The sequence below is a fragment of the Myotis myotis genome, unplaced genomic scaffold (assembly GCF_014108235.1).
Source record: "Myotis myotis isolate mMyoMyo1 unplaced genomic scaffold, mMyoMyo1.p scaffold_m19_p_12, whole genome shotgun sequence".
Lineage (NCBI taxonomy): Eukaryota > Metazoa > Chordata > Mammalia > Chiroptera > Vespertilionidae > Myotis > Myotis myotis.
In genome coordinates, this window is record NW_023416316.1 from 29,033,119 (window position 1) to 29,053,682 (window position 20,564).

Below are 20,564 nucleotides of genomic sequence, written 5' to 3' on the forward strand. Positions count from 1 at the left end.
TGTGACTCTCAGGCAACACTGTTACCCTCCTAAGTTTAGTAAACATTAAACAAATGCATATTATTAAAAATCTGCCTGATCCCATTTCGTCGAGTGGTTCAGAAATGATTTTACGGTCTTCCTGGGCCTCAGAGACATTCCACAGTTATCTGTGATCCTTGCACTGACGATGCAGGAGAAATTATATTGTAATGAAAAAAGGAGAGGCTCTGGGGTCACTTATTATTTCATTCAACACTATTCTCTGAAAACCTTCTAGATGCCAGATACTATGCTAGCCACGGGTAAATGGTTCCTGCCTTCTAGACCTAAAAAGGCCTGGGTTCAATTCTGGTTCTTTCACCCAGTAGAGAAGAAAAAGAAGTCCCTGTCACGTTGGCTTTTCTTACCAAAAAAAAGTATTTTTATTGATTTCAGAGGGGAATAGAGAGGGAGAGACAGAAACATCAATGATGAAAGAGAATCATTAATCAGCCACTTCGTGCACACCCCCTACTAGGGATCGAGCTCGAAACCTGGGCATGTGTCCTGACCAGGAATTGAACCATGACCTCCCAGTTCATAGGGCAATGCTCAATCACTGAGCTGGGCTGTCACTAGGCTTTTCAATAAGTAATCTCACTGTGCATAGAACTTCATAATCATTTATAAGATTGCAGAACATTTATAAGATTGCAGAACAGGATCGAGGCAGCAAAAAAAGCTACTATTTAGAGAAAAGTACTATTTATGCCTACATTTATTTATTAATGGTAGTAAATAAGTACTATTTACACCTACCCACTAATTTTTTATTTTAGAGATTCACACTGAAATGATCAATGAGGAAAAATAAATCTTCTTTAGAGTACAATTCTAACTTTACCTGGTTCGTCCACATTCACATGTTTTAGTCGTAAAGGCGGGACAGGGTGGGCAAGGTCCAGGATGGCAGAGACTAAAAAAGAAAAACTTGGATGAATCAATCATACATATAAACCAAATCTGAACAAAGCTGCCCCAGCTGGCTCCCATTGTAATATGGCAACACATGCATCTACTAAGAAATGTTTTAGTATTTGCCTAAAGTTGATTAAATTTAAACAAAGACAACAACAATGCTTTTATATAAAAAGAATTAACAGCATTATCATCTTTAGGATATTGAGCCAGAAAAGTAAAACCCAAGTCAAAATACTTGTTTTCTTTGGGTCTGATAGTCAGAGATGACATTTCCAAATATGGTCTTGGTCCACTTAGTGCAGTGTGCAGGAATAAAAACTGCTTGCCATTCAGTTGAATGGCACGATGGCCAATGGAGTCTTTTAGAACCTGAGCAACATAATAGAGCTCAATTTATTAAGTCCATGAGAAGTACAGACATTTTCTCATCAGCTAGTGAAATAATAACCAGACAGTGGGCTATTGATAGAAACAGTTGACATGAAGGGAAGAAGCCAAAGAAAAAAAAGAAGCCAAAGAAAAAAAATTACAGAATGGAATTATATATTCAAATAAATACTGCCATCTTCAAAGCAGATAATCTGGGGATGTGCCCGCAACCAAGGTACATGCCCTTGACCTTTCAGTCCACAGGCTGACGCTCTATCCACTGAGCCAAACCGGTTAGGGCAGCCCCACACATCTTGATTGTAAGACCTCAGGTTCAACATTTACTCCTGCTCCATGCAGAAGTACCGAGATAACATTCTGATGTCTGTTTCACTCTTAGATTTCGGTAATATAAGCAAGAATTACCATTTTCTGACCACTTACCCCATGCCAGGCTCTGTACCAAGCCTCCTACGTGCATCAATTCATTTAATAATCATAACTCTACAAGTCCATATCATTATTATAGTACAGGCTCAGAGAAATTAAGTAACTTGTCTAACATCACATAACTGTTAAGTGACTCAAACCCAGGAACTAAGCCTTGGTCTGAGGTCAAAACTTGTAGAAAATGCATTGTAACTGATTAACTGTTTATTATTGCACATTTATCTTACTATTTAGACTGAATATGTTCTAAAGCTCTCTACTTATTGTAGGGAAGAGATTCACATCCTGAACATACTGCCAACAGGACCCTTCACAATTACCTTTCCCCAAACAGAACTCTGTCCTATATACTCTTTTTGACCTGGATATCAGTGGGGGATGTTTCGTCTTGGAAGCCAGCAGAGTAATATAGTGAGAGGAGCACTGGCTTTGGAGATACCAGCTCCATCATGTCCTAGCACAGTGACCTTGGGCAAGACATTTGGCCTTTCTGAGCCTCATCAGTAAAACGGAGATGACAAATATCTATATACATCACTGGACTGTTTGAAGGATTCAATGACTGAACTTTTACAGGATAAGTGCTCAGTAAATGATACTATATTGCCCTTTACACCCCATCGTGTTACATGCTAACCAGATATGTACACTGAAAGCCATGAGCAAAATGTGTCCATCAAGAATCCCCAGGGAGCCCTAACCGGTTTGGCTCAGTGGATAGAGCATCGGCCTGCAGACTGAAGGGTCCCAGGTTCGATTCCAGTTAAGGGCATGTACCTTGGTTGCGAGCACATCCCCAGTAGAGGGTGTGCAGGAGGAAGCTGATGGATGTTTCTCTCTCATCGATGTTTCTAACTCTCTATCCCTCTCCCTTCCTCTCTGTAAAGGATCAATAAAAATATATTATAAAAAAAAAAAAAAAGAATCCCCAGGGGTTTAGTATTCCAACTTACAGATTACAGGAATGTGGGCAGTCCTGTCCAGGCTGTTTCTTTCTACAAACTTCACCACAACTATGTGGGATTTCATTCCTGCTCCACTCAGGATTCTTTACCTTGCCTAAAACATATCAGATCAAACAGTCAAATGGTACAAACTTCAAATGCATCCTAGACTTTAATGATATAATACAACATAGCTAGACAGCATGGAACATCAATGTGGTTTTCATTACTTCAATAAACATATTATCCCAAATCCTAAAATAACATGTTGAATATAACGCTATTAATCAAAAGCTGAGTATGATAAGTCTTAAATGGTGGATTACCTGGAAAAGATAAATACAAGGTTATTTTCACTTATAAAAATGCCCCTTTGACTAATGGACACATTTAATCCAAGAAAAACACCTACAAAATAAGCCTTCTATAAATGGGCCCTTGAATGAAAATTGGACTATCTCTATAAGGGCCAAAAAATAAGGGAATAAGGGAAGAGAGCAAAGGGGGAGTGGGGGGGCAGAGAGAAGCAGTAAGAGATGGAAAGAACAGAAGTACCCTATTCTAAAGTAGGCATGAGTGGGCTATATTTTTATAATTAATGTCACTCCGCAAATGTTTAGTAAGCACCTTCCGTCAACTGAGCATAGAGACAAGAAGAGTAAAACTGAGGCACAGGACTCCTCCTTGGCCTAGAGCAGGGGTGGGGAATGTCTGGCCCACGGGCCACATAAGGCCCACGAAATCATTTGGTCTGGCCCTGCCAAGGCATTAGAGGTGAGTTAATAAAATGTTTGACCAAATATAGCAGGCTACTTTTTAAGTTGATAATTTTGTATGGCCCACGAATGGTATTATAAATATCCAAATGGACCTTGGCAGAAAAAAGGTTCCCCACCCCTACCCTAGAGAAATTCTCTTGGACAATCTACACCCTAAATCAGTGGTCACCAAACTTTCGGACCTCACCGGTTGGCGACCACTGCCCTAAATGATAGTCTGTCCCCAGTCCTTGGGCTCTGCATTTCTCTCTAGTCTCTTTCAAAACTCTTATTCATGCTGTGAGGTTTAATATACCTAAAGGCCAATGATCTCCAAATCTACATTTTCTGCATTGCCCTGAAGTCTCAAGTTTCAGTCCTACTTGTCCAACCATCTACTGAACATCCATACTTAGTGTTTCAAGTCACCTCAAACTGCCTACATCTGCAGCCAAAGTTAGCATCTTATCTTCCCTCTTAAACCTCTCATTCCTTTTTTAAAACCTCTCATTCTTCAGTGTTCCCTTTTTCTGTCAGCAACAGCATCACTGTCAGAGTCACACATTGATTTTTAGAGAAAAAGGGAGGGAGGGAGACACATCGACTGGTTGCCTCCCTGATGTGCCCCATTTGAGTGACTGGGCCAGGACTGAACCTGCAATCCAGGTACATGAACTAGAACCTCAGACTCTTGGGTGTGTGGGCCGATACTCTAACTACTGAGCAACACTGGCCAGGGCGAACTGAGCTATTTAAAAACAGGAAGAGTATTCCGTAAAGAGGGAGGGCACAAGGATAGTTAGTAATGCTGGTCTATAGAAAAATCTCTCTACTATAAACATTAATGACTGATTCATTGGGTTAAAATAAAGTATACTTCAACACTACGTTCCTTATGCTGCTCAAATCTGGACTATCAAAGTTATTACAGCTAGAAGTGAGAAGAAGCCCATGTCTATACCTGCCTTTGCCATTTGATCAGCTCTAGTCTAAAGTGAAGACCAGGGAGAACTGCACCACAGCTTGGAAATAGCATGAGCCTGGAGGACAGGATGTAAAGACCCTTCTCCAGAATACTCAACCAAAGTCGTAAAGGTCTGTGACTCTATTTGTTTGATGGACAACATGCACATGTCTAATAGACCCCTGTAGCTTTGAAGTCTTATTAGTAACTTCTAAAACATGCCTAACAGACCACCTCTCCTGGGCTGGGAACTGAAGTACAAAGCATGAAGTGGATGCATTGTATGCAAAAAAACTTACCACAGAAACAAGTGTAGGTATTAGGAACATGTGCAGAAACATTCTGACAGGCAGGGCACCGCCAACCACTCTGGCCATCTGCCAAAAAAAGGGGGTAGAAAACAAAAATAATTTCCTTTAAAAAGCACACGTAATTTAAAAAAATTTAAACCTATAAGAAGCTATAACATTGAAGCAGTGGTGGTAATTTCCATGTTAAGGATTTAGACATTAAAGAAACAAAATCACAATTCCGAATGCTTTGCTTAAATACTGTATTTAGGCTTATATTTATATATAAGGACTTTACATACAATGAATCAAGTGGGTATCCATTTTGTTCTTTATTTAACTGAGATATAAATGACATATAACATTATGTGAGTTTAAGGTGTACAACATGTTGCTTTGATATGTTTACATACTGCAACATGATTACCACAATACAATTACTGTTAGCAAATACCGCCATCTCATCACATAATTTTCATTTCTTTTTGTAGGGATAATGTTCTATTTCTCATTTTGTTAAAATTTATTTTAGAGAGAGAGAGAGAAGGGGGAGAAGGAAGAGAGAGAGAGAGAGACATAGATTTGTTGTTCCACTTATTCATGCACTCACTGGTTGGTTCTAATATGTGCCCTGACTGGAGTTTGAACCCACAACCTTGACATATTGGGATGAAGGTACAACTAACTGAGTAACCTGGCCAGTATTACAGTATTTCTAATGTCAAGGTAACCATTATCTGAATGTTGGCTTGAAAAAAAAAGAAACGGACAAAATATTTAAGTACATGCATGAAAGCCCAGATATCTTAAATTGGAAGAAGAGCCACAGTTCAGAAAGCATGTTATTCACATTTGCATTACCCATAAGTACTAGTATCCTTTGAGAAAAGCCCGCAAAATACTATGGAGAAGATTTCTTAAAGGCAAAACAACTTTCAAGTATGAATTAAACAGAGGCTTTCTATAAATTTTCTAAAGCAAACTATACAAGGAATGTTTTCTATAGTTGCTACCTGGATAAAAACCACCATTTTCAGTAGACGTGACTGATCTTATTTTACCTTAAATATATTTTAACATTGTTTTGTTTAACTGGTTTGAGATCTACAGCTTAATACTGGCCATCTGAAATATATGATTGAGATAACATATTCTCCCTGCAGATAAAATATTCAAGAAGAATTAAATAGCGTTTTAAAAAGTGAATATATCAAATGGGTGAGAATAACTACTCTGAAGAGAGAAATGACTGACCTGCTTGAGATGCTGGAGACCTTGCCCATTTTTTAATGCAGTTCAAATGAAACACGTGGTAACAGCTCTGACAACTCCAGACTGGAGCCGTGACGCGAACCAATTCACAGCACACCATGCACTCATATTTTTCTGTAGTTAGTTGTTCAACTAGAGAACCTGTTTAAAAAACAAAACAAATAAATTCAAATATAGAAAACCAATCCTTACTTTAGTCAACCAAGGATCAGCAAAGCATTTGAAAGAACCCAAACACAGAGGTTTTAAGGGATGTCTGAATCTGCTCAGAGACAGGCCAAGAGGAGGCAGGAATATGCTGAGGTAGAAGATTTAGGAAGTAGGTATTCAGGTGGGAATTCCCACAATTGAGGAAACATTCCTAAGAAACCGCCCAGCAATGCCCCTCATCACACAGCTTGAACATCCACAGGAGCAGCACACTGTGGGCCCTGCCTTGCCCTGTTTAAACTGGGTGCTCTGAGTCTACCAGACCCATGGATCAGGCTGGGATGGGGCTCGTGAATGGTCAACTGCAAGAAACTGAAGCCTGGATAGCTTCCCAACAACCCATGGTGGTGAGACAGTTCTTGCCCTGAAAGTCTTTTTTGATTCTCTCAATAAAGATATGCTTAGTGCCTATCACAAGCGCATAGTAGGGTTACTAGACAGAAAGAGAAACAGTCCCTGGCTTTAGAAGCTTGCCATCTGGTGAGAAAGACCAGCGTAAGGCATAAGAATCCTCTCAGACTTATTCCTCAAAATCTTCACCCACTTCCAGACTTTTTCCTCAGCAAAAGTCTTTCTATCCCAAGTATAGTCAGGTGCTCTCAGAGATGAGTATATAAATATAAATATATATTTTTAGTTCATACTTTAGGCATTTATTTCACAATGTTATTGTTTTTAAGTCCAAATAGGTTATAAGGATAAAATAACCTTAAATTACCCAACCCAGTGCTGTGTTAACGCACTTTATACAAATTAGTTAATTCTCTTAACAAGGTTAAAATATTAGTATCATTTTATAGATGAAGAAACCGAGGCTCAAAGTGATTAAAATCACTTACACAAGGTACAAAACTGAAATTAAAAAGCCAAAATTCAAATTCATTGCTATATGACCCAAAAGCTCACATTTTAATCCTTTAATGGTATTAGCTCTCCTAAGATTACTTTGTTTGTCCAATTTAATAACAAAAAAAATACAAACACCCCAGGACTGTATGCTCTGTGAGGCAGGGACAGTGCCTCGTCTGCCTTGCGCACTGCAGTATTCCCAGTTTCTGACATATACCAGGTGCTCAATAAATATTTGTCAGGTGACTGGATGAAGGAACAAATGAGTCAAGGAAGTTACATTTTTAAAAAAATACTTCATCTTTGCATCAAACTCAAAGGGAAGTTCAGCATAAGGACTGAAATACACCTTTCCACTGGATGTGGCAATAGGAAGCCATTCATGACCTTACCAGCAGCTCTGAGTCACGTGGTGATGATGGCAGAGGAATGAGAAGTTAATCAAAATAGGGAAAAGGGGGGGAAAAGGCAAACAACTCTTGATTTGACCGTAATGGAAGGACAGGAAACCTACAAGGGAGGTCATATAACAGGGTAATTTTTTCTTGTGGAGGGTAGAACAGACTTGGGAAGATCTTCAGCTTGAGAACATGGAATTGTAAATGTGAAAAAACTGATGAAAGGAAATATAGGAGGAAAAAGTCTAGAGTAGTCTTAGATGAAAAGGAAGGACAGCTGACCAAAGTCATACAAGAGAAAATAGGCAGTCCTGAAAGCCAGATGAAGTTGGAGACCACTATTCAAAAATATTTAGTAAGCTCTGGCCAGTGTGGCCCAGTTGGTTGAACATCGCCCCATGCACCAAAAGTCTGCCAGTTCAATTCCCTGTCAGGGCTCATGTCCAGAGGGTTCAGTTTCCGGTCAGGGTGTGTATGGGAGGCAGCCGATCGATGTTCCTCACATTGATGGTGCCTTCTCTCTCCCCCTTCCTTTCAATCTAAAATCAATAAAAGCATATTTTTTAAAAAAAATTACTAAAACCTACTATGTCACTCTTTTTTCTTTTAACTTTTTTTATTGCTTAAAATATTACAAAGAGTAGTACATTTGTCTCCTTTATTTTCCCCCCTTGACCTTCCCCAGCCTCCCATACCCCCCAGTGTCTTGTGTCCACTGGTTATGCTTATATGCATGCATACAAGTCCTTTGGTTGATCTCTTACTTCCCCCAACCCTCCCCAGCCTTCCTGCTGCAGTTTGACAGTCTGTTCCATGCTGCTCTGCCTCTGTATCTATTTTTGTTCATCAGTTTATAATGGTCTTTATTATCCATAAATGAGTGAGATCATGTGGTATTTTTCTTTCACTGACTGGCTTATTTCACTTAGCATAATGCTCTCCAGTTCCATCCATGCTGCTGCAAATAGTAAGAATTCCTTCTTTTTTACAGCAGCATAGTATTCCATTGTGTGTATGTACTCAGGCACTCTTTAGACATTTAGGATAACCAGTGAACAAAACAGACAAAAACCTTCTGCCCTATGAAGCTTATTATCTAGTGGGGGAAAGTAGACAATAAACAAATAAATTATGAAAATATGTAACATCATCAAATAGTGATATGTTGCTATGGAGAAAAATAAATCAGGAAAGGAGGATAGGGAATGCTGACAGTGGGGGAAGTATGGTTTTAAACAAGGTGATCGTAGAGGCTTTCCTGAGAAGGCAAATTAATTGCAGCAGCACCAAATCTGTATTATTATGTAATTTCCTGGAACAGCATTCTGTTACCCAGGAGGAGGAAAGATAGATTGCACCATCAATCCAGGGATGTGATTCTACCAAACGGTTTGGCAGAGGATAATACTTCAAATGATCTACGATAAGATCCGCCTAGAGGGGGTTAATGGGAAATGAGGACACATTTGTAATACCTTAACCAATAAAGAAATTATTAAAAAAAAAAAAGATCCGCCTAGAGAGGGAATGCAGATGGGTAGGAGGCTGGCAAAACTGGTAGTGGGTGGAAGAAACTGAGGGAGCCAGAAGGACAGGAATCTATGGTCAGAGAGTGGAACATAGACTTTAATATTTCAGAGATGGGGCATTTCCAAGATTATTTCCCTGGTAGTGGGTATGGAGATGGAATGAAGGTCAAAGTCCCTGTGGTTAACAAAGCAAAGAATTTGAAGATGGCACAATGCACATGATCACTAAAGTTACTCAGAATAACAGCAAGATATATGGTAAATTAGTTCACAAATTTGAACATGCCTTAGAATCACCTGGAGGCTTGTTAAAAGGTAAGACTGCTGGGTCCGAGAATTTGTTTAGTAAATATGAGATGAGGCCCAAGAATATGCTTTTCTAACAAGTTCCCAGGTGGTGTTGATGGCTGCTAGTCTGGAATTACACTTTGAGAACCACTGTGGTAAAGAAAAGATGTAGCTAGAAGCATTAATGAGGGCTGGGAGATCTGGAGGCTAATAAATAAGATATGGCAGATGATGTAGTTACAAGGTAATGTGGCATTAGGTTCAATGAAAGAAGGATTTTAAAACAAAGGTAGAAGAATGATTTAGTCTGTCTCCATCAACTACCTGCATTCCTTCAACAGCCTCCTAATTTGTCCCCTTGCTTCCTTAAAGCCTAATCTCCACACAGCAGGCTGAATGCTCATTTTAGAATGTTAGCAAGATCATGCCATCCCTTTTCCCAAAACCTTTCAGCTGCTTCTCATCTTCTTACTCAGAACCAGATCTAAGAGCCTCACATAATCCAGCTCACGTGATTTCTCTGATCTCTACTCTCCTAACCGCTTCCCCACTACCTTCACTGCTCACGATCCTGCCCTCCCACCCGATCCTGCCCTCCCACCCATCTAAACCTGTTTCTGCCTCTGCCTAGAATGCTCTTCTCCAAAGAGCCACAGGGTGCATTCCTTCGCTTCCTTCTGGTCTCTCTTCAAATGTCTCCTCATCAAAGAGACCAACCTTTCCTAAACTAGTGCCCCTGTTACCCTGTCCTCTTAACCTGTTTTATATTTCTTTTTAGCTTATCACCTACCTAACAAATTAAAAATTTAAGTGCTTTCTACTTGTCTTCCCTACCAGAATGTAAATCCCATTAGCATTGTATTTTTAGTATCTAGAACTGCTTGGCACATAGTATTTACTCAGTAAATATGAATACAGTGTTCTCAAGAATATGTAGGGATGTGAGGCCAAGAAAGATTTGTTAGGCAGAACTCTAAGATGGCCTCCAAGACTCCCACCCTGGGGTATGCATTTCCTGTATAATCTCCACCCCTTGAGTATGGTGGGTTGATCTAATCAAGAGAGTCCTTTTAAAATAGTCTAGAGAGCAGAGACAGACATCAGAGAGGTTTGAAAAATCTATAGCAGATGCTTTCCTATAGGCCTTAAAGAAGTGAACTACCGAGTTGTGGAGAGGGCCCATGTGGTACAGAGTTGCAGGTGGCCTCTAGGAGCTGAGAGTGACCCCCAAGCAATAGCCAGCAAGAAAATGGGGAGCTCAGTCCTACACACATAAGGAACTAAATCTTACCAACAACCAGTGAGCATGAATGAGGACCCTACACCTCAGATGAGATTGCATCCCTGGCCAAGTTTCAGTCCTGTGAGACTGAGTGAAGAACTCAGCTAACCTGGACCCAGACTCCTGATCCACAGGAACTGTGACATAATAAATTTGTGATATCTTAAGCCACTACATTTGTGATAATTCATTATGAAACAACTAGCGGCCCAGTGCATGAAATTCATGCACGGGTAGTGTCCCTAGGCCTGGCCGCAGATCAGGGCCTTCCAGCTGCCTGCCAGGGCCTTCCTTCGTTACGCGCTGCCCCCTGGTGGTCAGCGCACGTCATAGCGAGCAATCGAACGCCCACCAGGACACTTTGCATATTAGTCTTTTATATATATACTAGAGGCCCAGTGCACAAAAATTTGTGCACTCGGGGGGCGGGGGGGAGGGTGTCCCTCAGCCTGGCCTGTGCCCTCTCACAGTCTGGGATCCCTCGGGAGATAACGGCCTGCTGGCTTAGGCCTGCTCCCAGGTGGCAGAGGGCAGGCCCAATCCCTAGGTGCAGCCCCTGGTCGGGCTCAGAGCAGGGCCAATTGGGGAGTTGGGGCGCCGCCCCCTGTCATACACAGAGCAGGGCGATTGGGAGGTTGTGATTCCACCCTCAGTCACGCTCAGGATAGGGCCGATTGGGGGGTTGGGGCACCATCCTGTCACACTCAAGGCAGGGTCGATGGGGAGGTTGCAGCGCCACCCCCGTCATGCACAGAGCAGGGCCAATCAGGGGGTTGGGGCATTTCCCCTTGTCACTCACAGAGCAGGGCCCATCAGGGGGGTTGGGGCTCTGTACCCTGTCACACACAGAGCAGGGCCAATCAGGGGTTTGGGGCGCAGCCCCCTGTCACGCACAGAGCAGGGCCCATCAGAGAGTTGGGGCACCGCCCTCTATCACCCACAGAGCAGGGCCGATCAGGGGGTTGGGGTGCCGCCACTCTCACACTCAGGGCAGGGCCGATGGGGAGGTTATGGCTCTACCCCGTCACACACAGAGCAGGGCCCGTGTGGGGGGGGGGGGGGGTTGGGGCGCCGCACCCTGTCACACACAGAGCCGCAGGGTGATCAGGGGTTTGGGCACTGCCCCGTCACGCTGATCCCGGTGCCGGGAGGCCTCGTGGCTCCGCTGATCCTGGTGCTGGGAGGCATATTACCCTTTTACTATATAGGGTAGAGGCCTGGTGCATGGGTGGGTGCCGGCTGGTTTGCCCTGAAGGGTGTCCTGGATCAGGGTGGGGGTCCCCACTGTGTTTTCAGGCTGGGGGTGACTGAAGCTCCCAACCGCTCCTTTTCTTCTTTTTTTATTCTGGACCAGCTTTAGCTTTGAGGCTTGGCTCCAGCTCTTAGGCCTCCGCTGCTGAAAGTAGGTTTCTGGCCTTTGCTTACAATGTTGTGATCCTACTGGCTGAAGCCCGGCAGGTTTCTGGGGTTTTGTTTAGCTTCTATGTTTGTTACATAGTTGCTTGCAGCTCAGAGGCCTGCAGGGGCAGGCGGGGAACGTTGGAGTCCTCCGTCACTGAAGCAAGCAAGCCTCATGTTAGTTTCAAGCTGCCTGGCTGCCGGCCGCCATCTTGGCTGACAGTTAATTTGCATATTGCCCTGATTAGCCAATGGGAAGGGTAGCGGTCGTACGCCAATTACCATGTTTCTCTTTTATTAGATAGGATAGATAGGAGACCATTAACCAGCCTTACAAATTCAGAAACAACTCTGGTATAACAATGCCTGGCTTCACAAACAAGTCAAGGTCCCAAGAATGACTGCCTGGTGAAGCAAATTAGAACTAGAAGAACTATAGGCCAATGTGAAAACAGACTCAGGCAGGTGGTGGCTTCACATGTTAGGCTGTATGTCACATTAAACTGGAGGGAGACGAAAACTGTGAAGGTCCATGAAGCTATTTGGTCTAGGTCAGTGTTCGGCAAACCGCGGCTTGCGAGTCACATGTGGCTCTTTGGCCCCTTGATTGTGGCTCTTCCACAAAATACCGGCTCTTCCACAAAATACCGACTTCTGCGCATGGGCCACCAAGTTTCAATTGCACTGTACATGCGTGCCCGCATGTGGTATTTTGTGGAAGAGCCGAGGTTTGCAATGGGTCTAGGTGAAATACATCCTCAGGGCAAAATGAGAAGTGTCTTCAAATATTATGAGAAGCAGATTTGTAATGAGGGGGAGGGGAACTCTCAGGAGAGAGACTAGTTGCTGTGTAGCTCCAGAGGCCAGAACTTGAACCAGAGGATAGAAAGTATTTATAGTAAGAAGTTTTCAGTTCAATGTAAGGAAGAACTTTCTAACAGTCAAGAAAGATACAGTCTCACCAGGCCAGCGTGTCAGTGGTTGAGCGTTGACCTATGAACCAGGAGGTCATGGATTTGATTCCCAGTCAGGGCACATGTCTGGGTTGCAGGCTCGATCCCCAATAGGGGCGTGCAGGAGGCAGCCAATCAATGATTCTCTTTCATCATTGATGTTTCTATCTCTCTCCCCCTCTCCCTTCCTCTCTAAAATCAATAAAAAAAAAAAAAAAAAAGATACAGTTTCTGCTTCTAAGGAGCTTATAATAAGTGAAGAGCACTGACACATAAACAAATGGTGGTTTTCAGTGTAACTGCTATAATAGAAGCATGCATATGTAAGGGAAAGAGATAGCACAGGGCTGGAAAAGATTTATTTTATCTGTAGAGGTGAGAAAAGGTTTCCTGGACATGTGACTAAACTAGCTTTTGAAAAATGAGTAAGAATTCACCAATGAGCTGAGTGGTAGACATGAGAGAGCCAAAACATGCAACATCGTGAAAAGATAAAAAGATATAGAGTCCAGGGAATAAAATGTGATGGGCAGCAGAAAATGAGGTTGTTGGGTAAGGCAGAAGCAAAAATCTGTAGGTGATGAAAAAAGGTGAACAAAAGGGGTTGGGGTGGTGGTAGTGACACAATTCAATATGTGTTTTAGAAAAATAACTCTCTGATCCTAGTGTAAGAGATGAACTGAGAGAAACTGGAGATGGCGAGATTAGTTAGGAACACTTGCAGATGAGCAGACAAAAGATGATACAGGCCTTAACCAGTTTGGCTCAGTGGATAGAGCGTCGGCCTGCAGACTGAAGGGTCCCAGGTTCGATTCCGGTCAAGGGCATGTACCTTGGTTGCGGGCACATTCCCAGGAGGTGTGCAGGAGGCAGCTGATCGATGTTTCTAACTCTATCCCTCTCCCTTCCTCTCTTTAAAAAATCAATAAAATATATTTTTTAAAAAAAAGATGATAAAGGCTGGAACCAGGAGAGGTAGTGGAGATATTATCATCTTCTACTTGTGCTTTCATAATCCAAAAAAATCTTGCACTGACGAACAAAATAGGTCCAGAAGCATGAAGGCATGAAACAGACTAACATATCACAGATGGGGGTCGAGGGGCAGATAGGAAGAGATTAACCAAAGAACTTATATACATATATGCATAACCAAATGGATACAGATAATAGTGTGGTGAAGGCCTGGTGGGGTGGGGCAGGGGCTGAGAAGAGGGGGGAAAAGGGAGAAAAATTGGGGGACATCTATAATACTGTCAACAATAAAATAAAATTAAAAAGTTTTAAAAAGCAATAAAGAAATATTCACCCATACAGAAGAGAACACATAGAAGAATCAGTTGCTACATTTTATAATATTATGGTACATTGTGTAGTCTTCTGTCAGTATTTATTATCAGTTATTTAGTTTATGATAAAAAATAACTTTTGATTACTCATTCTGTCTTGGACTGTATGAAGATCTATATTTTTATTATAAAATTTAATAAAAATAAAGTAAAAAAATTACTGCTACTAAATATCTATACCATCCATATATGCATTTTTCAAAACACTTACAAAATTCCTTATTTAAGAAAAAAATTCCTAATTTGTATTTGCTTATGACATAAAAAGTAAGTCAACAGTTACATACTGGGGAGAGGAGAAGGTGGTGGCAGAATCCAGGCAGATGATGAACAAGGACAGAGAGACCTTTTCACTGTGTACTTTTTTTTCCTAACCAAACCTGAGAATATGGTTTTTTTGTGTTTTTTAAAATATTTATTTATTTAATATATTTTTATTGCTTCAGAGAGGAAGGGAGAGGAAGAAAGAAACAACAATGATGAGAGAGAATCATTGATCAGCTGCCTCCTGCACGTCCCCCACTGGGGATTGAGCCCACAACTGGGGCATGTGCCCTGAACGGAATCGAACCGTGATCTCCTGGTTCACAGGTCGGGCTGCTTGTTTTTTTTAATTGATTTTAGAGAGAGAAGGGAGAGAGGGAGACAGAGAGAGAGAGAGAAACATAAATCAGTTGCCTCTCATACACACCCCGACTGGGAATCAAACCCACAATCTAGGTATGCACCCTGACTGTGAATTGAACCCCCCACCCCTTGGTGTATGGGATGGTGCTCTGAGCCACCTGTGTACCTTTCTATACTTTTTGACTTCTAAACTGTGTGAATATATAACCTATTCAAAAAGTTAAAATCAGAAAAATAAAACATTTCCTACCCATCTAGGTAGATTTACCTGTGTGTGTTTCCACATTCTTTAGCACGGGGTTCTGTTTGCCTCGTGGGAAAGATGCAACTTGAGGATCCTGCCTCCTTATAGCACATTTCTCCAGGTCAATCCTTCTGGAAGACTTGTTAACAACTGCCAAGTTCCCATTGCTGCAGGCAGATTTTGCTGGTCGTTCATTAAGATTATCCTTCGGAATGGGGGCCATGCTGTTTCTGGGCCCTGCACTTGTATGTCGTTGACCCTCCTGTTTTGGTGGATTCCTGCCTGGACGTGGCCTCGCCCCCTCCACTTCCCAGGGAGGCCTTTTCTGTGAGTGTCTTCTCTGTTCATTGCGTCTGGCCCCAGACCCATCCAGTACTCCTTTTCTAAAGGATATATCTGAAGAGTCAGGGTGAATAACCCCCACAGGTTTGATATTTTCAGATCCGGCATCCTCGGGTTTGGGTGTCATTCTGTTACCCCACTCACATTTGAGTTTCCCCTTGACTTTTGGTCCTCTACCATAGCTATATACAAATTGGGCTGCTTTTTTTGGTTTTGCTCCCCTGGGATCTGCACCAACAATTTCCTTCTCACTTTCAGAAGGGCTGTGCTCTCTGAGCTTTGTCCCACTCTCTGATCTGGCCACACTTTCTAAGCCAGATACATCTGAGGTCTGGTCAGTTACACTTTGTACTCTCTTGACTTTGATATGCTGCTTTTCACTCCTCAATTTCTGTACAGGTTGATTCTGAAGGTTCTTGAGTGATTTATTAGAAGCAGAGGATTGGAAAGAAAGCTGTTGACTCTTGGGTTTGCTTCCTGAAGGATGGTAACTGTACTGATGAACAGCAGAGATGTCATCATAAGGGATTTGCCTAGAAAGGTGACACGGAGGTGGTGAACTGTAATTTCTTCTACCAATCCTATTAGAATCTAGTCTTCTTTGACTCCCACAGTGTAGACCAGATTTTTTCCTCTCCTGAGGAATGAACTCAGAAGCATCCGTATTGAATTTAAAAGTACCTAGAACACAAGAAACAGACATGCCAGGAAATTAATCAGTTAACCATGAAGCCCATCAGACCGTAAGCCATATCTAAAAGTTATTTTCCTAAGGACTTTGTACAAAATGGGCTCTTAGTAAAACATGTTTCCTTTGAAGGTGTTGGGTTCAAGGTGTTGTGGAAGACTGATCATTGCATGTCCAGTAGCTTCACCAATAGCCAGCGCTGAGAGTTGCTAAGTAAAACTGCTCACCTGGGCCATCAGGCATTATTTATACATGCATTTACTTTAACAAAAAATTTAAAGTCAGCAAATAGTTCAGAGATGAGACAACAGTCAGCAGGTTCCATGTCGTCTTTCAAAACTCTAATGCAGCATTGTGCAATATCAAGTAAACAGGCTTAGCAACCAGCCAAATCAGTTTGAAGTCTGGCCCTCCAACTTATGCTACAAGCTGAGGTATATCACTTGATTGCTTTTTGCCTAGTGTCCTCATCCATGACAAAAGATGATAATACTATTTTAAAGGGTTATTGTGAAATTTAAATATGATTTCACATAGATAGTACTTAGCATAGTAAGTACATTAGTTCTCATCTCTTCCCCCCAGGAATATATATTAACTATTCCATACATAACCTTTATAATATAGTCCAGAATCCCAGAGTCTCAAAAATTAAACATATGCCCTATTCATTTATTTCTCCCAAATGCTTCTTTGTATAGTCAACTTAGTCTCATTTTATCTGGAGCACAAAGACAAAATGATTTGCCTCAGGATACAAAATTAGTTAGTAGCCAAGTGAGAACTTTATGTAGCATATAGAATATACTATGAAATTTATAGGGCCAAAGAGGCATGGGCTTACTTATTGTCTTTATGGAAGTTGAATAGCCCCCCTTTTCTTATATGTAATGGAGATAATAATAATTCCTACATCAAGGACTTGCTATGAAGAGTAAAGCAAATTAGTAACATGTATAAGGTGGTTAAAATGGTGCTTTATTATAGCTGTTAGGATTACAGACTATCTGAGACACACAGACCCAACCACAGATGGGCGCAGTTCACCGCCTGGGGGCTTTGGGTTTAATAATAATCGGGTTAGGTACTTTGTTAGGTACTTAACAGGTGTCAGGCACTATTTTAAGCACTTTGCCTGTGTTTGCTCATTTAATCCTCCCTCACATTCCTGATGAGAAAACTGCTACACAGAAAGAGTAAGTAACTTGCCCAAGGCTACAAGGGTTTTCTAAAGTGGATTTAGAATTCCACCCCAGGCTACATGGTTCTGGAGACCATGCTCTTTCACTATCACCATACTACACTGTCAGAGGTTGGGCAGCTGGTACCATAGAAATATACACAAAAGAAGTGAACGAGATCATAAAGGTCATAGGGTAACCTCTCATTCAATCCAGAATTTGTTTTGAAAGCTTTCATATAGGCAGAATTCTTGGGATGGGGTGGAGGGCCTTACAAAATGGCAAAAGGATTAGACAAACTCAGAAACTGGCAGAGAAGGTGGGAATGGATAGATTAGACCAAGTGGGTATTGTGCAGTCCTTTCCTGCTTGAAGAAGTAAGGTCGGAGAGAGAGGCAGAAAAAGGGTCAGTAAATAAGTGGTAAAAGATGGGAAGAGCGTGTTTCATGTTCAGCAGTAAGGAGATGATGCAACTAGAGATTCTAGACAGGGCAGTACCTACTCATATTCAGAATACGCTCCACTAGACATGATCCCGTAGGCCAGGGGTCCTCAAACTACAGCCCGCAGGCCACATGCAAATACAAATACTGTATTTGTTCCCGTTTTGTTTTTTTACTTCAAAATAAGATATGTGCACTGTGCATAGGAATTTGTTTATAGTTTTTTTTTAAACTATAGTCCGGCCCTCCAACGGTCTGAGGGACAGTGAACTGAACCCCTGTTTAAAAAGTTTGAGGACCCCTGCTGTAGGCAAAGCTCTCAGAAAGAGCCTTAAGAGACATAAGGGGAAAAGGGCACATGAACCAGGAAACTGGACCTGAGACTCACACAGACCTGAAACACCCTTTCCCCCACACTATTTTAAGGAGCTTGAAGTCACTCAGTAAATGGTATGTCTCATATCAAGGCCTTGCTGTGGTGCAAGTGGTACCCTAGGTCCAAGATTACATGGCAGCACTGTAGGTGTCCACGGGTGGGTGGAGCAGAGTAAACTGGAGATTATAAAGTCCAGAGACAAAGCTGGCAGAGGAGTCCGCACATGGGCAGAAAGACAGCCCCCAGGACTGGGCTGCTGTTTGAGAACAGAGGCAGTCAGGCAAGAGAACGAAACCTTGAGTGGGGATGGAGGTGTGGGTTAGAGACCATGCTGAAATAAGAACACTGGAATAGAAACTAAGGCAAAAGCAAGCTCTGGCCAGTAAGAGGGAGTGGGGAGACCTTTGGAGTATGGACTCTGTCTCTCAGTAGATGGGGCGTTGGAGGTTGTAACCTGGGGCACAACACTGTTGGCTGAAACTATGACTCACAACTAGTCCCATCCAATTCTTCTCCAAACACTGAAATGCACACCAGAAGTGAGCCTGAGATCATTGGGTCCATCCATTTTAGAGGAGGTGGGAAAAGAATGGGTGGCGGAGTAACAAAGGCCAGCATGAAAGGTTCCCACCCACCAAGATGACTTAATACCCAAATCAGGAATGGGGTACACCAATGCAGGGTGTTCTCCAACTCTCTGGCCAAGATCCACAGTAATAAATACATTTTACCTGCCATCCAGTACACAAATACATCTATACTCTTCTTAGTACCCTAACAGCTGGTAGACAGCAGAACTAAGACTCAAATCAACGACTGTTTACAAATTTCATGTTGCAAATTGCGGTCCTGTTTTTCAGAAAGAGTGGGGCCTGAAACCAAGTCAATGTAGTGGGTTGCAACAAGTAATTCTTCAAAAGAAATAGAAAATCGTGTACTGAGAAAGTAAGGAAAACCACTGCCTCCCGAAATTTTTGTTTCTCTTGTATATTTATGAATGTGTGCACTGAGGTCTCAAAGTTTAATGTTTCTTCTCGGTTACTGTCCGAGAGTTTGCAAAACAAAGATCTAAGGTGCACTCTGAAGAAAATGGAAATGGATGGTACATTAATAGCCAAATGAGGCTGTCTCTATACACAGAGGTTAACTCCGGGAGAGGAAGTGAGCTAACAACTATGGAGCAGGTACATACAGTACAGGGCGGGAACCCTCCCAGGAATTAACTTAATTACTCCCAATTACTCCCAACTGACGGGTGAAGAAGATGACTCAGGCACATCGCGAGTTCGTGGAGGCCGAGATGGGAAACCACAGGTGTTCGGCGCGCGTCCCCGCCGCTGCCCCGGGACGCGCGGATACACCTTATGCACAGCGTGCAAAGCCACTAGGCGTCGAGGGCCCGCCAGTCACTGACGCCCGCTTCTCGGAGATCGGTGCAGCCGCTGCCCGGGGAGGTACGGGACACCCACATCGCCGCGCTGGGTCAAACCCGCTCTCCCTGGATACCCAGAGGCCGGGTTTCACGACCTCGTCGAGGATGGTCGAGGTCTCCGTCAGCACGACGCGCGCGCGGCTTGGCCCTTCCGAGCCACTATCCCCAACCCTAGTTGGCGCCATTCTCGCGATATGAATGGCCGAAGCCCTAGGACCCGACCCTGACCAAACCTTCGCAACTAGAGAAGGGCCCACTCCCACACGGGCCAGAGCAGTACCTGAGACAGGAGGAGCCTCCGCCATCCCGTGCGTGCCGCAACACCTACAGCGAGCCCTGCAGCCCAGCAAGCGCTGTCACCCGGTCACGTGTCCTGAACTTCCGGCGCCGAGAGAACGTTCGCCTCAGCGCGCCGGGTAGACGGGCCACAGAGTTTGCGCGGCCCGAGTTCACTGTGTGGTGCGTCCCTGACGTCAGACAGTTGCGCCACGCTCGGGGCGGAAGGAGGAGACAAAGTGACTATAGCTTGCAAGGAATGTGGGGCGTGGGCGTGGGCACTTGCGTAATCATCGTTTTCGTTTTTAAGATTCACTGTGTTCACCTGCTACTATGCCCCTTGCTCTCCCACCCACCCAATTTCCCTTGGTCTTCTGAAGTCAGTTCGGACATTCACGTTAAAAAACACACAAAACTGCCCAGCTGGCCTGGCTCGGTGGTGGAGCGTGTACCCACGGTTCCATGTTCGCTTGGGTTGCTCGGATTATGGGCTGAATTCCCTGTGTGCGGCGTGCAGGAAGCAGCCGATCAACGATTCTCTCTCATTGATGTTTTTATTTCTCCCTTTCCTTTCCTCTCGTAAGTCAATACAAAATATATATATACATATACATACATAAAACAAAATTAAGTGGTCAAAAGGCAATCTTGGGACAAACGATCTGCAAAACAACGGGTAATATACAAAATGCTCTTACAAATCAGAAAAC

The 20,564-nt window shown here is 43.0% G+C and overlaps 1 protein-coding gene across 6 annotated transcripts in view; it reads right to left on the minus strand.

Annotated features, from left to right (window-relative positions):
• NFX1 (nuclear transcription factor, X-box binding 1) overlaps positions 1-20,131 on the minus strand; it is a 62,000-nt gene extending 41,869 nt beyond the window's left edge. For 2 of the 6 annotated variants that reach the window (XM_036330589.1, XM_036330587.1), the window contains exons 1-6: positions 19,859-20,126; positions 15,141-16,139; positions 5,972-6,130; positions 4,727-4,804; positions 2,715-2,820; positions 866-937 (exon numbers count right to left, since the gene is read on the minus strand). In XM_036330589.1, coding sequence (XP_036186482.1) covers positions 866-937; positions 2,715-2,820; positions 4,727-4,804; positions 5,972-6,130; positions 15,141-16,139; positions 19,859-19,883 — 1,439 coding nt within the window. In that variant the 5' untranslated portion in view covers positions 19,884-20,126. Of the gene's footprint in view, positions 1-865; positions 938-2,714; positions 2,821-4,726; positions 4,805-5,971; positions 6,131-15,140; positions 16,140-19,858 lie in introns of all 6 variants that reach the window. The other 4 variants (XM_036330590.1, XM_036330591.1, XM_036330592.1 and 1 more) reach the window with 3 other exon arrangements.
• Positions 20,132-20,564: the final 433 nt, after the last annotated feature.